General features: G+C 42.3%; 1 protein-coding gene across 1 annotated transcript; it reads left to right on the top strand.

The window, feature by feature from the left end:
- The first annotated feature begins 161 nt into the window (after positions 1–161).
- Positions 162–16,818, top strand: LOC119361793. Its single transcript, XM_037626944.1, has 22 exons — positions 162–1,059; positions 2,173–2,288; positions 3,303–3,511; positions 4,913–5,032; positions 6,268–6,396; positions 6,474–6,599; positions 6,720–6,775; positions 6,858–6,957; positions 7,545–7,662; positions 7,761–7,970; positions 8,240–8,564; positions 9,966–10,059; positions 11,729–11,837; positions 11,931–12,199; positions 12,564–12,691; positions 13,322–13,556; positions 13,874–14,062; positions 14,531–14,814; positions 14,907–15,114; positions 15,215–15,454; positions 15,630–15,712; positions 16,206–16,818. The coding sequence occupies exons 1-22, from the start codon at positions 185–187 to the stop codon at positions 16,363–16,365; spliced, it is 4,383 nt and encodes a 1,460-aa protein (XP_037482841.1). The 5' UTR covers positions 162–184; the 3' UTR covers positions 16,366–16,818.
- The last annotated feature ends 978 nt before the right edge of the window (positions 16,819–17,796 follow it).

Genomic DNA, 17,796 nt, shown 5'->3' with positions numbered 1-17,796 from the left:
CCCCTCCCCGTCCCCGCGCGCGCGCCGGCGCCGCTAGGGTTCGCAGATCCCCCCCGCTCTCGCTCCACCGAGATCCGTCTTCCGCCGCCGCCGCCACCCGCCGCGAATCGGGGGCGCTGCCCGCCCGCCCCGCACCGGTGCTCGCTCGGACCGCTTCTCCCCGCTCGGAATGCGCTGCTGAGCCATGATTTGCGGCCCGGAGCGCTCGGCCGCGGCGACGCGCCTCGCCTGCTGGGCCGCGCTGCTCGTCGCGTCGGCCGGTCTGATTGGGGGCGGTGGCGGGAGCGGGAGCCACCGCGCCTCCGCGTCGGCGCTGGCGCTGCGGCGCGAGGACAGCCTCGCGCGGCTCCCGTACGGGGTCGTCTGGGTCGGGGGCGGCGGCGCGGAGGACCCGGAGGCGGACCTGCCGTGCCGGGACGGCGCGGCGAGCGCGCGGACCTGCGAGGAGCTGGGCGGGTCCGGGTCCTTCGACGCGGTCTGCGTCATCGCCTCCAGCACCGCCGCCCTGTCCCGCGACGCCTGCGCGCACGGGAGCGGCAGCGTCGAGATACGCGCCGGGGTGAGCATCGCCTGCCGGGTCCCCGGCTGCCGGCTCGTGTTCAACGTGTCCGGGACCATCGCGGTCGGCGAGCGCGCCGAGCTCGTCGCCGGCTCCGTCGGCCTGCACGCCGCCAACGTCTCGCTGGGCCGCGGCTCTGCCGTCAACACCACGGGCCTCGCCGGCGCGCCCCCGCCCCAGACCTCCGGCACGCCGCACGGCCCCGAGGGCGCCGGCGGCGGCCACGGCGGCCGCGGCGCGTCGTGCAAGGTGTCGAACGACACCAACTGGGGCGGTGACGTGTACGCGTGGGCCTTCCTGGACAATCCGTGGAGCTACGGCAGCAAGGGTGGGAGCTTGACCGCTGACGAGAGGCTTGGAGGGGACGGCGGAGGCCGCGTCTTGCTCAGGGCGAGTGACATTTTGACGGTTGATGGAGTTGTGCTTGCTGAAGGAGGCGTGGGCAGTCTCCAAGGGGGCGGTGGGTCTGGTGGGAGCATTATGATCAAGGCTTTCAAGCTGTAAGATCTCCATTTCTTGGCATTTTACTTGTTTTCAGTACGATTTATGATAGCAATGTGAAATCCTTGGATAGAACATCCGAGTCCTATTCCATGGTAATTAGCCAGTCCGGACGATTGTGTAGATAAATAAATGCACGATCTGGCTACATATCTTCATAATGTGAACATTATGATGTTTTTTCTAGTTAAGGATTTTTTAATATGAATTGCCATGTCTCTGGGTGAATCTGCATTATTCAGGATCATGTTGAAATTACATTTTCAGTCAAAACAAGGAATTGCAGACAAGAACCAAGAGTATCTATGACTTAGTCTAGTTGTACTGCGGCGCTAGAATTTGAGTGCAGTTGCTGGCTTGAGTTGCAAATCAGCAGTGACTTGCTGTCTCATGTGCTGCCTTTCTTCCTCTTACCCTATACACACATTATCTTGTTCAAGCAGACAACCTTTAACAATGACCATTTATTAAAGTTTGAAATATTGAGAAATATCATGAGTTATGATATGGCTAAGTGTTGTTGGATATGATGCTCTAGTGCGACCCCAATGGTACAATCGAGACATAGCCCTGTTATGACCCATAATGTCTCAGCTGCCCACCATCAGGTTCAAATGTTTGCAAAACCCATTGAAACCTGACCTAGATCATTGTTGATCCAAATTTTGATATGAATCTCATTATTCTCCGTAACCACTTCTGATGATGGCCAACTCTGCACATCTGCTCCTATCAGCATGCATCCAGTCACTTTATCCATGGTAGCTGCTTCTGCTTTCCTCCATGCTCCTTGCCTTACCTCCTTTCATCTCCATCCATGTGAACATGCACTTCTGCTTACTAAAGATGCCAGTAATGTTGCGCAATGCAGACATGCTTGCTTTGGCTTTCGAATTGATTTGGTAGACATGGTATTTGATTATCCTGGCTCACCTGATTAGTTATTTCTATATTATCTGATGCACACATTTACTTTATTAATTGCTGCAAGATCCATAAACATTTTCTCATAGGATTATTACTGAAGTAAAGTAGCAAACCTCATACTTGCACTTTATGCTTTCTGAATTGACCTGTGAAATGCAACACTCCCTTATTGTATAACATTCTAGATATGGAAATGGTACAATAAGTGCTGGCGGTGGTAATGGATGGGGCGGAGGAGGTGGTGGGAGGATATCCCTAAAATTTTACAGCATTCAGCAAGATTTGGAAATTATAGCTCATGGTGAGTATTTTCTGGCCTTAGTTTCTATGCAACTGTTTTGCAACCCTCCTGCCACTAGCATTTCCTCATAGGGGAGCACAGTCGGCCAAACTATTTCAATTAAAAGTGCAACGGATATTTCTTACTGATTACTAATACTGTTTAGTGTCATGTATTGGTTCTCTGGCTAGTTAGTAACTGTACCAAATGCATTAAGGGTGTGACACACATGTTGCACATCATGTAGATATGGCTCAATTACTGCACTCCGTTGATTTAGTTGCTGTGCAAAAAAAAAAACTTTGACCTTTTCATTGCTTGTGAGTTGCGATGTGTTTCTACGTTTAGAGGCAATTGCGTGATGACCTTAAGAAAATAGCCATGATATTCATGATGTTAAACTTATGCGGCCTTGTTTTGCATAAAGTACAGCTCTTGTGTGCAAACACCTTTTTTCATGAGTCACTGGTTTCTCCTAACGGAACAACTGCTAAATATCAATAATGAAGTTCTTGAGAGCAAGATATCAATGTAGTATTAACTATTGACTATCAGAATCTCAGGGGACATTGCCCGTTTATATGTTACCATATATGCACATTAGCACATGTTTTTTGGTCTGTGGTGATTTAGTGTAAAACTAAGACAAACAAAACGTTTTACAAAGAGACAAGAAAAGTGTATGTTGGAAATCATGTACCTCTTCTGCAAGGGAACAGATAATTAACTCTGAATGTACTAAATTTGCCCGCCGTTATTTTGCTTGCAATTTTATCTAGACATTCAATAAATAATGATAATCAAAATCTAGATACCCTACCTTGTCAAAATTCACTGCATAGGTCTAACTATGGAAATTGTGAGCCTCAGTTTATATTGTTACTGTTATGTCTCTTCATATTCATCTTGAGTGTTGAATATTGATGTATGTGTTTTTGGTATGGACATGCGCCTTTTTGCTTCATAACTTTTCAGTAATGCAATCCTTCCCCCTTTCGTTGTATTCTGATGATAAACTTTTTTCACATTCATCAGGTGGACAGAGTTTTGGGTGCCCCCAGAATGCTGGTGCAGCAGGCACAATATATGATAAATCATTGGAGACTCTAAAGGTCAGCAATGGAAACTTCACCACGCATACGGAAACTCCATTGCTGGGTTTCTCAGTGACTAAACTTTGGTCCAATGTGCTTGTCGAGAGCAATGCAAAAGTTCTGGTTCCCTTGCTGTGGTCCAGAGTACAGGTTTGAATACTCTGACTTACCACTAACATCACGCCTCTTCATCAAACAATATTTTGTATACCTTTGCACAACTAATTCTGAGGTTATGTATTATTGTATACACTGTACCTGTATAACTGCACTAGTATCTCGATTTTCTTTAAGTGTCTTGTCTCAGTATTGCATCTACACCGCACTAATATACAATTCTTTTTGTAAATGTATTTTCCCCATTTAAGGAGGTTCAGTAATAAGACCTACACTAATCTAATTGTCAATATTGTCACAACAAAATTTTAGTTGATGTTAATAATGACACTTGGGGTGTAGCATCTGCACACATCATTAAGAAGATAGCACTGGTTTATTCACTCCGTGAAATAAATCAATGGGCTTTGATCCCCACAGGGGTCAAACTCAGGTTGGCAAGGAGACACCACTTCACTCCACCACTGGGCTATCATCCAGTTTCTCAAATTTACATGACCTTGTTCTCAACAAGCTAATGTGATTGTAAAGTGATGAGCTGTTGAGTACCAACTTGCTTGTGGTGTTCCTATGTTCTCAGTCACACACAGGGTTGAGCCAGGATTTAACCATCAGAGGGGCCAGACAGATGTTAAATGTAGAGGTTTTGTGTTATAGGAGCTTTTCCACCATGGTGCCAGCTTGCCACTAGGGTTCCTCGCTGCGGTGCCCGCCCAGTACCCGTGCCTTGCAATCGCAGCATTGGTCAAGGGTAAAGTGTCTCGGGCTCTTGTTAGCTTGACTTGGCTAGCCTGGCTGCCGGGTGCCATATTCTGTCTTATACGGAATAGACGCAAAGCCTACCAACACAGCGTAAACACTCTCTATTTACTACCCCTTCAGATCAATTAAAAATCCAGGACCCAGACAACTTCTTATCTGAGCTAGCTCTTTGCAATGGTACTGCTGTGCCATGGGTTCCTATAGAGGTAAAAAAGTTTGGCGGTGCTCGTTATGGGAGCCTGGGAGGAGACAAGGCACATGCCATAGAGTGTCAGCACAAACTGTTTGTAACCATTGATTCCTGCAGTTGTCACTCTACTATGATTTTTTCCCTATTCATTATCTTTCTTTTTCTTCGTTGTGGCTAAATTGTTTAATTTAGTTGTTGATCACAACTTTTCTGTTTACATAGGCTACTAAATGATTTATATTCGAATATATTATTTCTAGACCTGAGCGAGCAACGAAGTCTATGCATATGAGGCATGTTTTTTTTAATGATGGAGCTCCTTTCTAAATCTGTTTGGATGGGTTTCCATGCCCTTTATATTCTTTGCGCATTGCTTCCTCTTTACCTACTGATTGTTATTATTTGGCACCTTTCCTATTCCTATCTGCATTCCCATTATTAAATTCGCTGTTTTTATTTGCTCCTATTTTCTACTTGTTCAGGTGACAGGGCAAATAAGGCTACTTACTGGGGGTAGCATTTGCTTTGGGTTGTCTGAAAATCCAATTTCAGAGTTTGAACTGGTTGCAGAGGAGCTTCTAATGAGTGACTCTGTTATAAAGGTATGCCTTGTTGTATACATATATGCATCACATAGTAAATTGATCAATTCTTCTATAGTGAATTATGATTTGCATGCTGAAGGTGTCATAGGTTTCACAGTGATGGAGAGTTTTCCTTAAGCACCGAGGTAAAGGAGGGGTTGATGATCTAAATTAATTGTTTTAAAGAAGTCTTACTGCGATTATAGAAGTTAAGGCCTCCAATGCAATAGTGGACGAGCATTTCTTAAAAAACAATTATTTGACGAAATTTACAATCGCTTGAGCAAGGGGCTGATCATCGGAGAGTTCCTTGGCCGGTGCATCAATTTCTCGTGTGGAAAGCTATTAAAGGTGTGGATGTTGAGAGATCCAACTGGTTTGTGAGAATTATAACAAACTAAATTGCATACTATATATTCTTGGTGCAAGCGCATGTGTATGTGGATGGGGATGCTTTTACGTCTGTAAATTTCAGTGCCCTGTGACACAATTTGATATCCTAAATTTCACCAATCGAACTGCACCATGCTGCATGCAGTAAATATGTCTAGTATTAATTTGATATGATTACGCTTCTTGAAAATCCATTCTAGCCTGCTGAGTCGACTATGTTCTGACCCGCTTTAGAGTTTTGTGCAAGTTCCATTCTTCCGTTCAGCTGAGTTGATATTGCTCTTCGTGTACTGCCTAGACTGTCAGTTGCTCAACTACAAGATATTTTTGCTCCAAACTTGAGACCTTGCCCTGTCAGAGGAGAATAACAATATCCCAACACGTGACCTGACATGGCTCCGATACACCAGAGGGATTCTCTGATACTTTCCATGTCCCTCACCCATGCTGGAGAAGCATCGAGGAACTGTCATGTGTCCAACACTTGCAGGCATTGAAGCATTGCTTGCTATAGTAGGATTATATTTAGAAGGAAGATGAGAACCACCTCTTGGTGGGGTGGTGGAGTCGTGGGGGCAACAGCTCCGCCCGACAGGGCTCAAATCCTGCTGCTCACGTTTTTACACATACGTGTAGGTGTGTACAGTAGGATTTAGTGAAATTCACCGAATTATGTCTGGTTTCCGTCATTCTAGCATGCGATTAGAGGATGGGCTCATGTGTGTGCGCGTGTGTCTCCCTTGTAATTGCAAAGATCCAACAGGAAGACACATCTGATGTACCAAATATACTGTGTGGTTACTTCATTATAATCATTCCTGAGCAGGTTATGCAGTCCTAACTTACTCCTGTTATTGAAGGTGTATGGTGCTTTCAGAATGTATGTGAAGGTGCTCTTGATGTGGGATTCGAAGATTCAGATAGATGGTGGGGGTAAGGATGTTGTTCTTGCATCCATGCTTGAGGCAAGAAACCTTGTCGTACTCAAGGTATGTTTGTTTGAAAGCCTTACTGCCAAAATGTTCTTTTCTTAGTAGTGGAAATTCAGTTTTCTCTGTTCTAACAGCATGGGTCAGTGATATCTTCCAATGCTGCTTTGGGAGTTTATGGACAAGGACTTCTTAATTTGAGTGGTCCTGGAGATGGAATCAAAGCACGCCAACTGTTTCTGTCTCTGTTTTACAACATTGAAGTAAGATCGTAATATATGCATTACCTATCCACTTTTTGCGCAATTAGCCATCCTGGAGATAAAATTTGTCCCATGTAGTTATAACTTTTGTGACTACAACTTCTCTTGATGTATGCGCAGGTTGGTCCTGGTTCCGTTGTCCAGGCTCCACTGGATGAGGATGTTCGAAGCAGCTTGTAAGTTCTGCTATTTCAGTCTAAATTAATGGTCTTTAGTTGCTTCTAACCAATCCTGTGGATTGACATTTGTGTATATCAGGGATGCACTTTCGGTCTGTGAAAGTAAAACATGCCCTAGTGAGTTAATCGCACCCCCTGATGATTGCCATGTGAACAGCTCCTTGTCATTTACACTACAAGTAAGGATTGTTTGCTGCGCCATTCTCTTGTGAGGGAAGCTCATAATTTTCATTAGCTTGTAGATCTTCCATAAGAACTTTTTGGCAAGGAAGCATGATGGCTGAACTTTTAGTTACATTTGTGCCTTTGTATAATTATTTCACAAGATGTTTTCGCTAACTTACTTGCCTGTTGAAATGTGTCGTATACCATGTAAATTTTGATACCTGATTCAGCAGAGAGATGATTTTCTTCATCTTGCATTTTCTGATATTTTTTTATTCAACACTCCCTCTACTGATGGAATGCAAAACATGGGGATCAGCGAACCCGAATGATTTCATGGGTTATACAGGACAACTAATATATCAAATGGATAGAAAAACGAACCACCTCTTGCTACTAACGTGGTGAGGGTGGTGAATGATACACCTTCATGGTATCACAAAACAATAATACTCCCTCTTGCCAATAGAAATAACATCAAGTTCATATTTTTCTCATAGTTGCATGTGCGTTTTGTTTTGTTTAAATTGGATCTGGCTATATTGCAGTTCGGAGTACGTGTTCTGTTCTAGCTTTTTCATAAGAAATTCACATTTTGCAGATTTGCCGTGTTGAAGACATAACTGTCGGTGGCATAGTCAGGGGGAGTATAATTCATATTCATCGAGCAAGAACTGTGACTATTACGGATGGTGGCGCAATAAGTGCCTCAGAGTTAGGTGATTCATTGTTTTTGTGTTGTGATCAGTAAAAGAACTGGAACCTTTCCTATCAGTGTGGTAACTCTGTTCACTCAGCAATCTGGATCTTTTTATAGGTTGCAAAGCAGGCATTGGTAGAGGAACATTTCTTAAGTATGGAGCTGGTGGTGGGGCTGGTCATGGAGGCCAGGGTGGTATAGGGATTTACAACGGCATGACAAGTGAAGGAGGTCAAAAATATGGCAGTGCTTATCTTCCATGTGAGCTAGGAAGTGGTAGTGGTTCTCTTGAGTCAGGCGATAGCAATGCTGGTGGGGGATTAATAGGTATGCACTATTTTGTGTGATCTTGTGTTGTGAATCTTTATCCACAGTGGGGGTTTACCGTGCTGAATATATTTTCCTTCAAGCTTGCTGTGAGCATATTTTCCTTTTCCTTATTCTGTGCTTGCCTGCACAATGAGAGCATATTCTACTACATGCACTCTTACTTAACTACCTTTTATTTTCGGTTTTCTTCTGGAAATAAGTACATTTACCTTGCAAAGCTTTTGGTACCACTTTTCTCTTAAATTCTGTTCAATTTCCTGATGCAGTCATTGGGTCGATGAAATGGCCACTTGCAAGATTGTTAATTTATGGTTCTGTGAGCTCTAATGGTGAAAACAATAGAGACACAACTGGAAATTCCAGTGGGTCCTTCAAAGGTGGCATTGGTGGTGGTTCTGGAGGAACAATTCTTTTTTTCCTTCAAGGGCTTCTGGTAGAGAAAAATTCTTCACTGTCAGCATCTGGGGGCAAAGGAGGCATACATGGTGGAGGTGGTGGTGGCGGTGGCAGAATACACTTCCACTGGTCAAATATTGCTACTGGAGACGAATTTGTTCAGATTGCTTCAATCAATGGTACAGTAGCATCAAGGTATGTAATCGTGCAAATACCAATGATAATTATAAAGGAGGTTGCTTGCTTTTGTATATACTTGTCTCTCTAAAGTCATGAGACATGATCATGCTATTTATTGTTTGCTATGAGCCTTCCAAATGATTTTCTTTTAACCAGTATACCTGATACAATAAATTCCTTCATAGTGACACCTACATATCAGAAAGGGATCATACAGAAAGAGATCATATGCTTGCATAAGTGTTGAAATACCCAATTTCATTACTGCAATTTTTTTCAGAAAATGCTTATGGGAGTTCTGTTGCGGTTACATGTGATTATTGGTGTTCTGTTGCAACCTCAGTGTTCAAGCAGAATCCACAATGGACTCGCTTGTTAGTTTGGACGGGATCTTAGGAATTAGGACAGTCAACAAAGTGTTAGCTTACCGGAGGGTACAACATTGGAACTTAAGTTGTTTGATGGTGTTTTCTGTAAATCATCCTGATTTTCAGAAGTTTCTTATCTGCTGCTTCCTCTGTTTTCCTGTCTCGTGTTTTAAGTCACTAATTAATGAAGTCAACACTATTGAAAGTGGCACTGTCTGCTTGCTACTACATTATCTGGAACACAAACAAAACAGATATGGATGTAAACCAACAGAGAAGTTAGGTAGGCAAGGAGAAGCTAACCAGAAGCAGTATGTTTGTTGCGTGCTGCTGTCAAGTGTCAACTTCTACTGCTGCTGCTTCTTCAGCTTCTCCCCACCATTGACGTCACATACCAAAGCATGCTTCTGTCTCCCTCCACTCCTCTATGGTCATGATCACTCGATCTAGCTGGTTGATAGGAAGAAACCAGTGAAGAGATCAGCAGTGGTGGCCTGTGAACTCACGATAGGAGTAGCCCGGTGGAGACTGATGGTGATGGAGGCCGTGCTGAAGCAGCGAAGCCCTATGAGTCACTGCTCATGTTATCCCTGTTCTGCTCTGAAGTTACTGCTGCAGATCTAGGCCAGAGTAGCAGACCTATGAGTCACTGCCTTTTGCCTGCCACGTCAAGCTCAACATTGCCGCTTAGTTGGTGCCATTGTCCTCATAGCACTGTCTAGGCGGGTCCAACACCCAGCCTAATTGTTACTTTGTTATTGGATCAGGTATCTGTGGTGCAATTTATTACTTTAAAGGCATTTTTTTAATACTTGTGGTGCGATGTACTCTAAATTTCCTAGGCATGCTTGTTGTTTTATTTTTCTCCTGAGATGTATGTTTTCATCATGAAATGCAATGGCTACTATCTGTGTTGACCTACATGGGAGAGCTCCATAGTATTTTGTTTTGGGATGGAACTTCATTTGTGCACTGCCATGAGCAAAGAGAAGTTTTAGTGAATGAATATATTCTTGTGCTAATTTCCAATAGCTGTTCTTTTGTGTAGTGGAGGTTCCGGTAATGATGATGGGCATTTTGGAGAAGATGGAACAATAACAGGAAAGGAGTGCCCTGTGGGACTATATGGAACATTTTGTACGGTATGAGCACTAAACTTGACATGTCTTTGTTCATCCAGATAGCATGTTTTCTGTTATTAGTAACACAAACAATATACAGTATTCATCTTAATACATATTAATTTCTTTTACCTGTTCCTTTTCTTGTATATGCAAAATCTCTGCATCCATTTTCATTAAGGAGTAACATCCAGAATATTTACATCAAAGGGGACAGAAAAAAAAGAGGGATGAGGCTAGGGTGGACAGAACATTTTGGCCCCAGGATGCAGTACAAAACTAAGCCTATTTATGGTTCGTACTTCTTTTTAGAGAGCCGTAGAAGCTTTGCACATCTTTTTTGTTAGGGAAAAGGTAAGGTTGTTAGTGACAATGGATGAACGGAGGGCTAATAGGCTAAGTCGAAGTCGCTGAAAGAGAGGGAACTTTCTCAAAAGAACCTTCACCACATACTCCGTCTTGATGCTCATCACCTCTGCCGCTAGATCATGGCACTCGCCCTGGAAGACACGACTACTCCTCTCCCGCTGAACTGGCCAGCTGAGGAGGATCACCATCAATCAAACTGTTTTAGCCGCTACTTCTAGACCATCTTCTCCCTGGCTAAGTCTATCTCTCACGGTGGTTCAAACTTGAAAGAAAACACCCCTACACTTGCCATTATTTTCTACCCACTCGTTGCTGTTGCACATCCTCGAAGAAGTTTCTGTTTCTTTTGCGCCAAATTGACCCAGACACTAAAATTATGGGAACCTTTCTGCAAATCAACCTGCAAGGCTCTGCATCTCGCAGATCCACTACCATTGTGAATCAGCCCCTTGGAATGAGGTTGCTCTGCCCATGACAGAATCAGCAGTTGCAGCTGACCTGTCCAAATCACATTTCAGCTGCGGCAAGCAAAAGAGCGCAATGTGTGTGGTTCGCCAACTGCTGATTTCAAGCCCATCTGTCGTCGAACTTTCGTGGGGCAGGCATTTGTTTCTAGTCCCAGTGCTGGTCGTAAGAATCAGTTCGGGTCACCAAATTTGTTCTTTCCCTTTGTCCAGGAAGATAGTAGGGGATAGATGCTTCTATGCCATTGTTTGATATCTTTAGCAGCAGTAAATTGTCAACTGTTCATTGTGCATAATTAAAACGATCCATAATCAATTGTTTACGGGGCATGTTAGAAAAACAATTGGACATATGCTTGGTTATCTCCCTGTTTAGCACATTATGATACGAGCTACTGAGTAGCCAGATCACTCTCACTTGCACTGTTACACATGCTATATACTGGACTTTGAAGGATCAAAGTCTTAGATTTTTGTCTGCCCTTGATAAAATGTTCTGGACTATTTTTGACATGATGAATACTGTGAAACCAAGTTATTTCTGCGTCTCGTCTCTAATATTGGTGACGTAGGGATCCATGTGGTTAATAATTTTTATTTTTTGACTATTAATATAAGTAAAACTACATAGATTGAAAACATTAAAATAATGGCATTGGATTTATCTTGCTAAGTATTTCCAAAATAAGAAAATATTAGCCAAAGTCTTGCATCGGACACCACAAATTGTAAAAGAATACTTCTTGGTGTTGGAGGGGTGTAGTTGCTTTTTTATGCATTAATTATGTTCTCTAACTAGCAGATGACTTTCTGTTAGTTCCTTTGAAACCATTTACTGACTATACAACTCTTTCCAGGAATGCCCAGTTGGAACATATAAAAATGTTGCTGGGTCCAACTCATCTCTCTGCACCCCTTGTTCTTTGAATGCTCTTCCAAACCGTGCTGACTTCATATATGTAAGAGGTAGGTCATCAGACTTGCATTATCTTGTCTTGTTTATGTTCAAACGTCTTGACTTTGCATGGAAGAAACTAAGCATTAACTTTGACTTGCTAGGTGGTGTTACCCAGCCATCCTGCCCGTATAAGTGCATATCTGCTAAGTACAAGATGCCAAATTGTTACACACCACTTGAGGAAGTTATATATACTTTTGGGGGTCCTTGGTCTTTTGCAGTTTTCCTATTCTTTGCAATTATTCTTTTGGCACTCATCTTAAGTGCCGTAAGAGTTAAAATTGGTGAGAGTGAAGTGACGTATCGGGCTACAAGTGCAATCCACAATGATGCCTATGCTTCTTCGCCTTTTTTGCTTTCATTGGCTGAGGTATAGTTCATTTTATGCTACATGGTCTTTAGATGTAGTTAGAGCAACTGCAAAATCACCTAGATCTGATCATTGAGCCAATCCTATATACCTAAGTAGTTGATCGCCACTCCTATTTATCTTAACATGCACACATGCCATTTCACCAGACATGCCACCTCATCAAAGGCCCACCTCAACATTTATGGAAAAAAGTTTTCCTTTATTAGTTGATCCCCACTACTTCTATTTATCTAAACATGCCTTGTCAAAAGCTTTCCACCTCATCAAAGGATAATTAGCTCTTAAATATGATAAAGTATAGGGACACTTGTAGTACAGTTTGTTGAGAAATCTTGCTTATTGTGTATTTTCTTATAAATAGGTACCTGGGGCCAGCAGGGCAGAAGAAACACAAAGCCATGTGCACAGAATGTACTTCATGGGACCTAATACATTCCGAGAACCGTGGCATCTTCCTTACTCGCCCCCTGAATCTATAATTGGCATTGTGTAAGGCTTTTCATCTTATGAATCTATGACGTTACATGATCACTGATTCATTCGCGTTCATTCACCACAAAGCAATATAATTCACAAAAGTTACTATAAGTTGCACTGCAAATATATAACTTCAGATGTGAATTGTTCTACATGTCACTAATGTTCACATTGTTATACGCGCCACTAACCTATATAAATTGTTGCACTGTTCTGTTGATTTACCCATTTGTGAAATCCTTCCTCTTATTGTCTTTTCTTTTTTTCTTCTTCTTAGAAGTTGTAGCTTGGATGTTCTCATACAGCCATCCTTGCTGTAGTGGTTCTTGATTCACAGGTACACAGCAATTATATTGTTGATGAAACCAACTGAGCTGGAGCAAAAAAAGTGACCAAGTATAAAACTTTTATGCTAAAAATCGAGATCCAAAACCCTTTAAGGCCTACCTTGAACTATGGAATTTGCTGAAAACAGTTCGATTATCATGTTCGAAGCAGGAGCGACTATTATCTTGATTGATCTGAATGACATATGGGTATCAATTTAATGGCCCATCCGTGAAAGAACAACGTTTACTGTTTCCATCTTTGATATATATGTATCTTCTGACTGTAGGTGACAATTCTGTTATTTTTTCCCAGGTATGAAGATGCTTTTAATCGTTTTATCGATGAGATAAACTTGGTAGCAGCCTTTGAGTGGTGGGAAGGTTCTGTGCATAGTATACTTGCAGTACTTGCATATCCTTGTGCCTGGTCTTGGAAGCAATGGCGCAGAAGAAAGAAAATCCATCGTCTTCAAGAATACGTTAAATCTGAGTACGACCATTCATGTCTTCGCTCTTGCAGATCACGGGCTCTATATAAAGGGCTGAAGGTCAGTAATCATAATTTAGTCACGTCATTTGGTATTAGAACCAGTAGTAGTTGTGTCAATGTTTTTAAAATCAGTTCAACTGGGTTTCAGTTGAATGGTGTACTAGCCATGTATCTAAATTTGTACCCAAACTCACCAAATATACCTGGAATAGGTTCTCAGAGATATTATTCAGCTGAGTTTCACTTGATCTGAATTATACTCTTTCTTAGCTCTGTGAACCATGAATAGCTGTTTGTTAGGAATGGAGGGAAATTTGGTGTGTTATTTTCGTTGCTGACATATCAGTCTAACATGTAATTGTTTGAACTTAACAGGTTGGTTCAACTCCAGACTTGATGGTCGCTTACATTGATTTCTTTCTGGGAGGTGATGAGAAACGACTTGATGTAGCGGCCACAATCCAGAAGAGGTTTCCAATGTGTTTAATTTTTGGCGGTGAGGGGAGCTATATGTCCCCATACCACCTGCACAGTGATACATTACTGTCAAATCTTCTTGGCCAGGTGAACATTAGACAACTTCATATTGAACAAGTGATGCCAATGACATTACTTTTTTTTATATCTATAGATATGCTCCATGTTCCCAATTATATTACTACTACATGAGGATTAGCCAGTAGCCACTTTGTCTCACATGGTCGAAGTGAAAAATTTCCAGTCTTGCTCAGGATATGTTTGTCTGCCAAAGTAATGCATTATTTATTGGTACGTAATTTTTATCGTTTGCCCTGAGGTTAGTGTGCCTTTGTAACTTGCCCCATTTGATATGCCTCAACTTGTGCAAATTGTCATAGGCGTGCAACAACTTTGAGGCAAATGGTATAAAAATCCCTATTGGCTGTGTTTGGTTTTGATATCATATTCTAGTGTTTTTGAGGCCTCTGCTGCTTATTTTCTTCTTCTTATATATGCTACAAAATGCATTTCTTGTGTTCAATCACTCCCGGTGACTCTGTTTCATTTTCCCAGTATGTGTCTACTGCGATCTGGAACAGATTAGTAGCTGGCTTGAATACTCAGTTGAGGACAGTAAAGCAACGCAGCATCCGGTCAACTCTGGGCCCGGTTGTTTCTTGGATTAAGAGTCATGGGAATCCCCAACTTGAGCGACATGGTGTTCGAGTAGAGCTAGGGTGGTTTCAGGCCACTGCTTCTGGTTATTACCAGCTAGGTATTGTTGTAGCAGTGAATGAAAACTTCTACAAGAGTCACCACCATCACGAGCATGCCCCAGATTTTGGTGATCGCTCAAGGTATGAAAAGAAAGGCCAACTACAATAGCATGTCTTACAAAAAACATTTCTCATGCTGTGTGAAATGACTGCTCTGTTTTTTAATTCTACAGGAAGAATTTTGCAGTTCCACTACTGGGTTCCAAGCAGGCAGTTCAGGATCAGCCTTGCACAAGCTACGGTGTTTCCAGAAAGCGGTTGACAGGCGGAGTGACTGGTGGGGTCATAAACGAAGAGACACTGAAGTCACTGGACTACAAAAGAGACTATCTATTCCCTCTGTCGTTGCTCTTGCAAAATTGCAGGCCTATTGGCTATGCGGTAAGCAACCACTAGACCCTTTCTATAAACACACAAATGCTCATGCTGTACATGACAGTTACCTATTTACCTTAACCGCGACCTTCCTTTGGCATTTCAGGAAACATTGCAGTTGCTTATCTGTGTTGTACTTGTGGGTGATTTTACCATCACCTTGCTTATGCTTGTACAATACTACTGGATATCTGTTGGAGCTTTCCTCGCTGTACTGCTTATTCCACCCCTTGCTTTGCTTTCCCCTTTTCTTGCTGGCCTCAATGCACTTTTCAGCCGAGGACCAAAAAGATCTTCTGTCACCCGTATTTTTACACTTTGGAATACTACTTCTGTTATAAACATTGTAAGTCTTGTTTACAGTGATTTATCCTTGAGCTCTTTTATATGTGGCTTGTACAAGTAGAGACTGTATCTGTTAGTTCTATTGCTATCAGTTTGAAATGCATCACAACAGTTTAATATCTATATACCGCATAATGTAACAGGCTCGGAGACTTATGAATCTTATTTCCTTGCAGATTGTAGCAATCGTCTATGGTGCTATGTACTCTGGGCTATCTTCTTTGACAGTGTCTTCAGTTCATGCATCAAACGCCAAAAGGTTAGATTCCATATGTGCATCATTGAGAATCCAGACAATTACTTACCTATGTCTTCTAGGCATAGCCGGTCCCAAGCCCGGGTAAAGGAGGAGGGTTGTGATAGGCTTGGCGAGCCAACGTAAAAACTAGCCAGTCCCATAGGTATGAAACCCATTTGAGCGAGAATAGTACTAGGATGGGTGACCTCCTAGGAAGTCCTCGTGAAAGGGTTTCATATCTAAGGGTTGTGATAGGCTTGGCGAGCCAACGTAAAAACTAGCCAGTCTTTTGGGTATGAAACCCATTTGGGCAAGAGTAGTACTAGGATGGGTGACCTCCTGGGAAGTCCTCGTGAAAGGGTTTCATATCTAGCCTACCCGAACTTGTTTGGGATAAAAGGCTTCGTAAGTATTGTGTTTCGGAGTGACTTAATTACAAATTAGATGAGACAAAAGAAATAAAAAAATACCATATGTCATATGCTGATCTGTTTGTTCTTTGGCGCATCTGCAGCTTCAAGGGTAGGGATGATGATGGATGGTGGATAATGCCAGTCGTCTTGTTTGTTGTCAAGTCGCTTCAAGCCAGACTGGTCAACTGGCACATAGCAAATCTGGAGATCCAGGATCATTCCTTGTTTAGCCCTGACCCGGACAGATTCTGGACAATGTAGTGTACCCAGACGCAAGAATGGCAGAATCTGAACGGCATGGCACTGCTGTATTTTGTCCCCTGTATTCGTCGGTCTAACGGGTGTCATGACGCTCTAGACCCTAAACTTGTTCCGGCATAGTGTAGATGTGTCTGAAGTGAAATTTTGTTAGTCCGGAGTATGTACATTGACCGTTAGAATAGGGTTTTGTTGTTTTGGGTGAACTAGATTTCTTTAGTTTATAGGTTTTTAGCTTGAGCTAGTGATCAGAGTGTACAGCAAGACACAGGTGGTGTGATTGGCGTTCGTATGGTGTACATTATGTAAGTAATAAATAGTAGGAGTGAGTGCATATCAAATTAGTGATGTCCATTTTTACTCGGGATGTGCATGAGTTGTGCAACACAGTGAACAATGTCGTCATTGCAAATTTGCAATCGATTTGCAGGAGACGGATACCATATCTCTTCTTCTTCTTGTAGATCTTCCCTGGGCCTGAAAGAAGGACATGTCTAGTGCTCGAATGGCTTCGCTCTGAAGAACATGTACGGAGTACAATGCAACGTGCTAGCGAAAATAAACCAATTTTTTGATTAAAACCTGCAGCGAGTCTGGAAAGAATGTTTCATGCTGAGAATTAAAAAGGAGCATGACCTCTTTGAAACTGAGATGTTGCCTGTTGAATTTGTGGAGTTATTCTAGTTATACAATCAAATGGCCCTCGACAAACAACTCATGACTTGCAGCTGTCTATAAGTATTACTTATGTAATTTGTTCAGCTCTTTTGTTGCATGTATATATAATTATCCTCACTATATTATGCAGGTTGAAGATTGTCGAATGCAGAAAAACACAAATCTATGACATCGGATTCATTAACCCAAATATCATACATAAATGGACGGTTAAAAACAGAGTCACAGATACCGAGGACAACTTGCTACAATCATTGCGTGTAAATCAAAACAAAGAGAAAATACTCTTTCCTTGTGTTACTGTCTTGTGCATATTTGGTTTCCCTTACTCGAGATTATAGTAATGTAATTGATGAGTTATGCATGCGTGCGCAGATTTCACTTTATTCTGCTAGAGACTAAGCTTGACTGGGGAGTAGTGACTGTCTTAGACTCGAGACGACTCCCCAGGAGTAGGGGGACATGACTGAAATGCTCCAGTAGTAAGTTCAATCGATCATTATCGCACCATATCGGTAACTTTGTTCATTTCCTGATATCAAGTCATTATTGTCTTTGTCTGGCAGGGTTTGGAAAGAGTTCACAACAATTGTTCTAGGACTGCCAACGGAGCTGCGATTTACACACCCGAAAGTAAGTACTACAAGCTAGTTTCGCGCACCTTCCATTGATTCTAGCTAGTTTCATCAATACCATTTAGTATGTTTGATTATCAGTTTGATTGAACTCTATTTCTCGTAAAGTGCTTGTGACAGG

The sequence above is a fragment of the Triticum dicoccoides genome, chromosome 2B, assembly GCF_002162155.2.
Source record: "Triticum dicoccoides isolate Atlit2015 ecotype Zavitan chromosome 2B, WEW_v2.0, whole genome shotgun sequence".
Taxonomy (NCBI): Eukaryota; Viridiplantae; Streptophyta; class Magnoliopsida; order Poales; family Poaceae; genus Triticum; species Triticum dicoccoides.
This window is presented reverse-complemented; position numbering and strand designations above follow the sequence as displayed.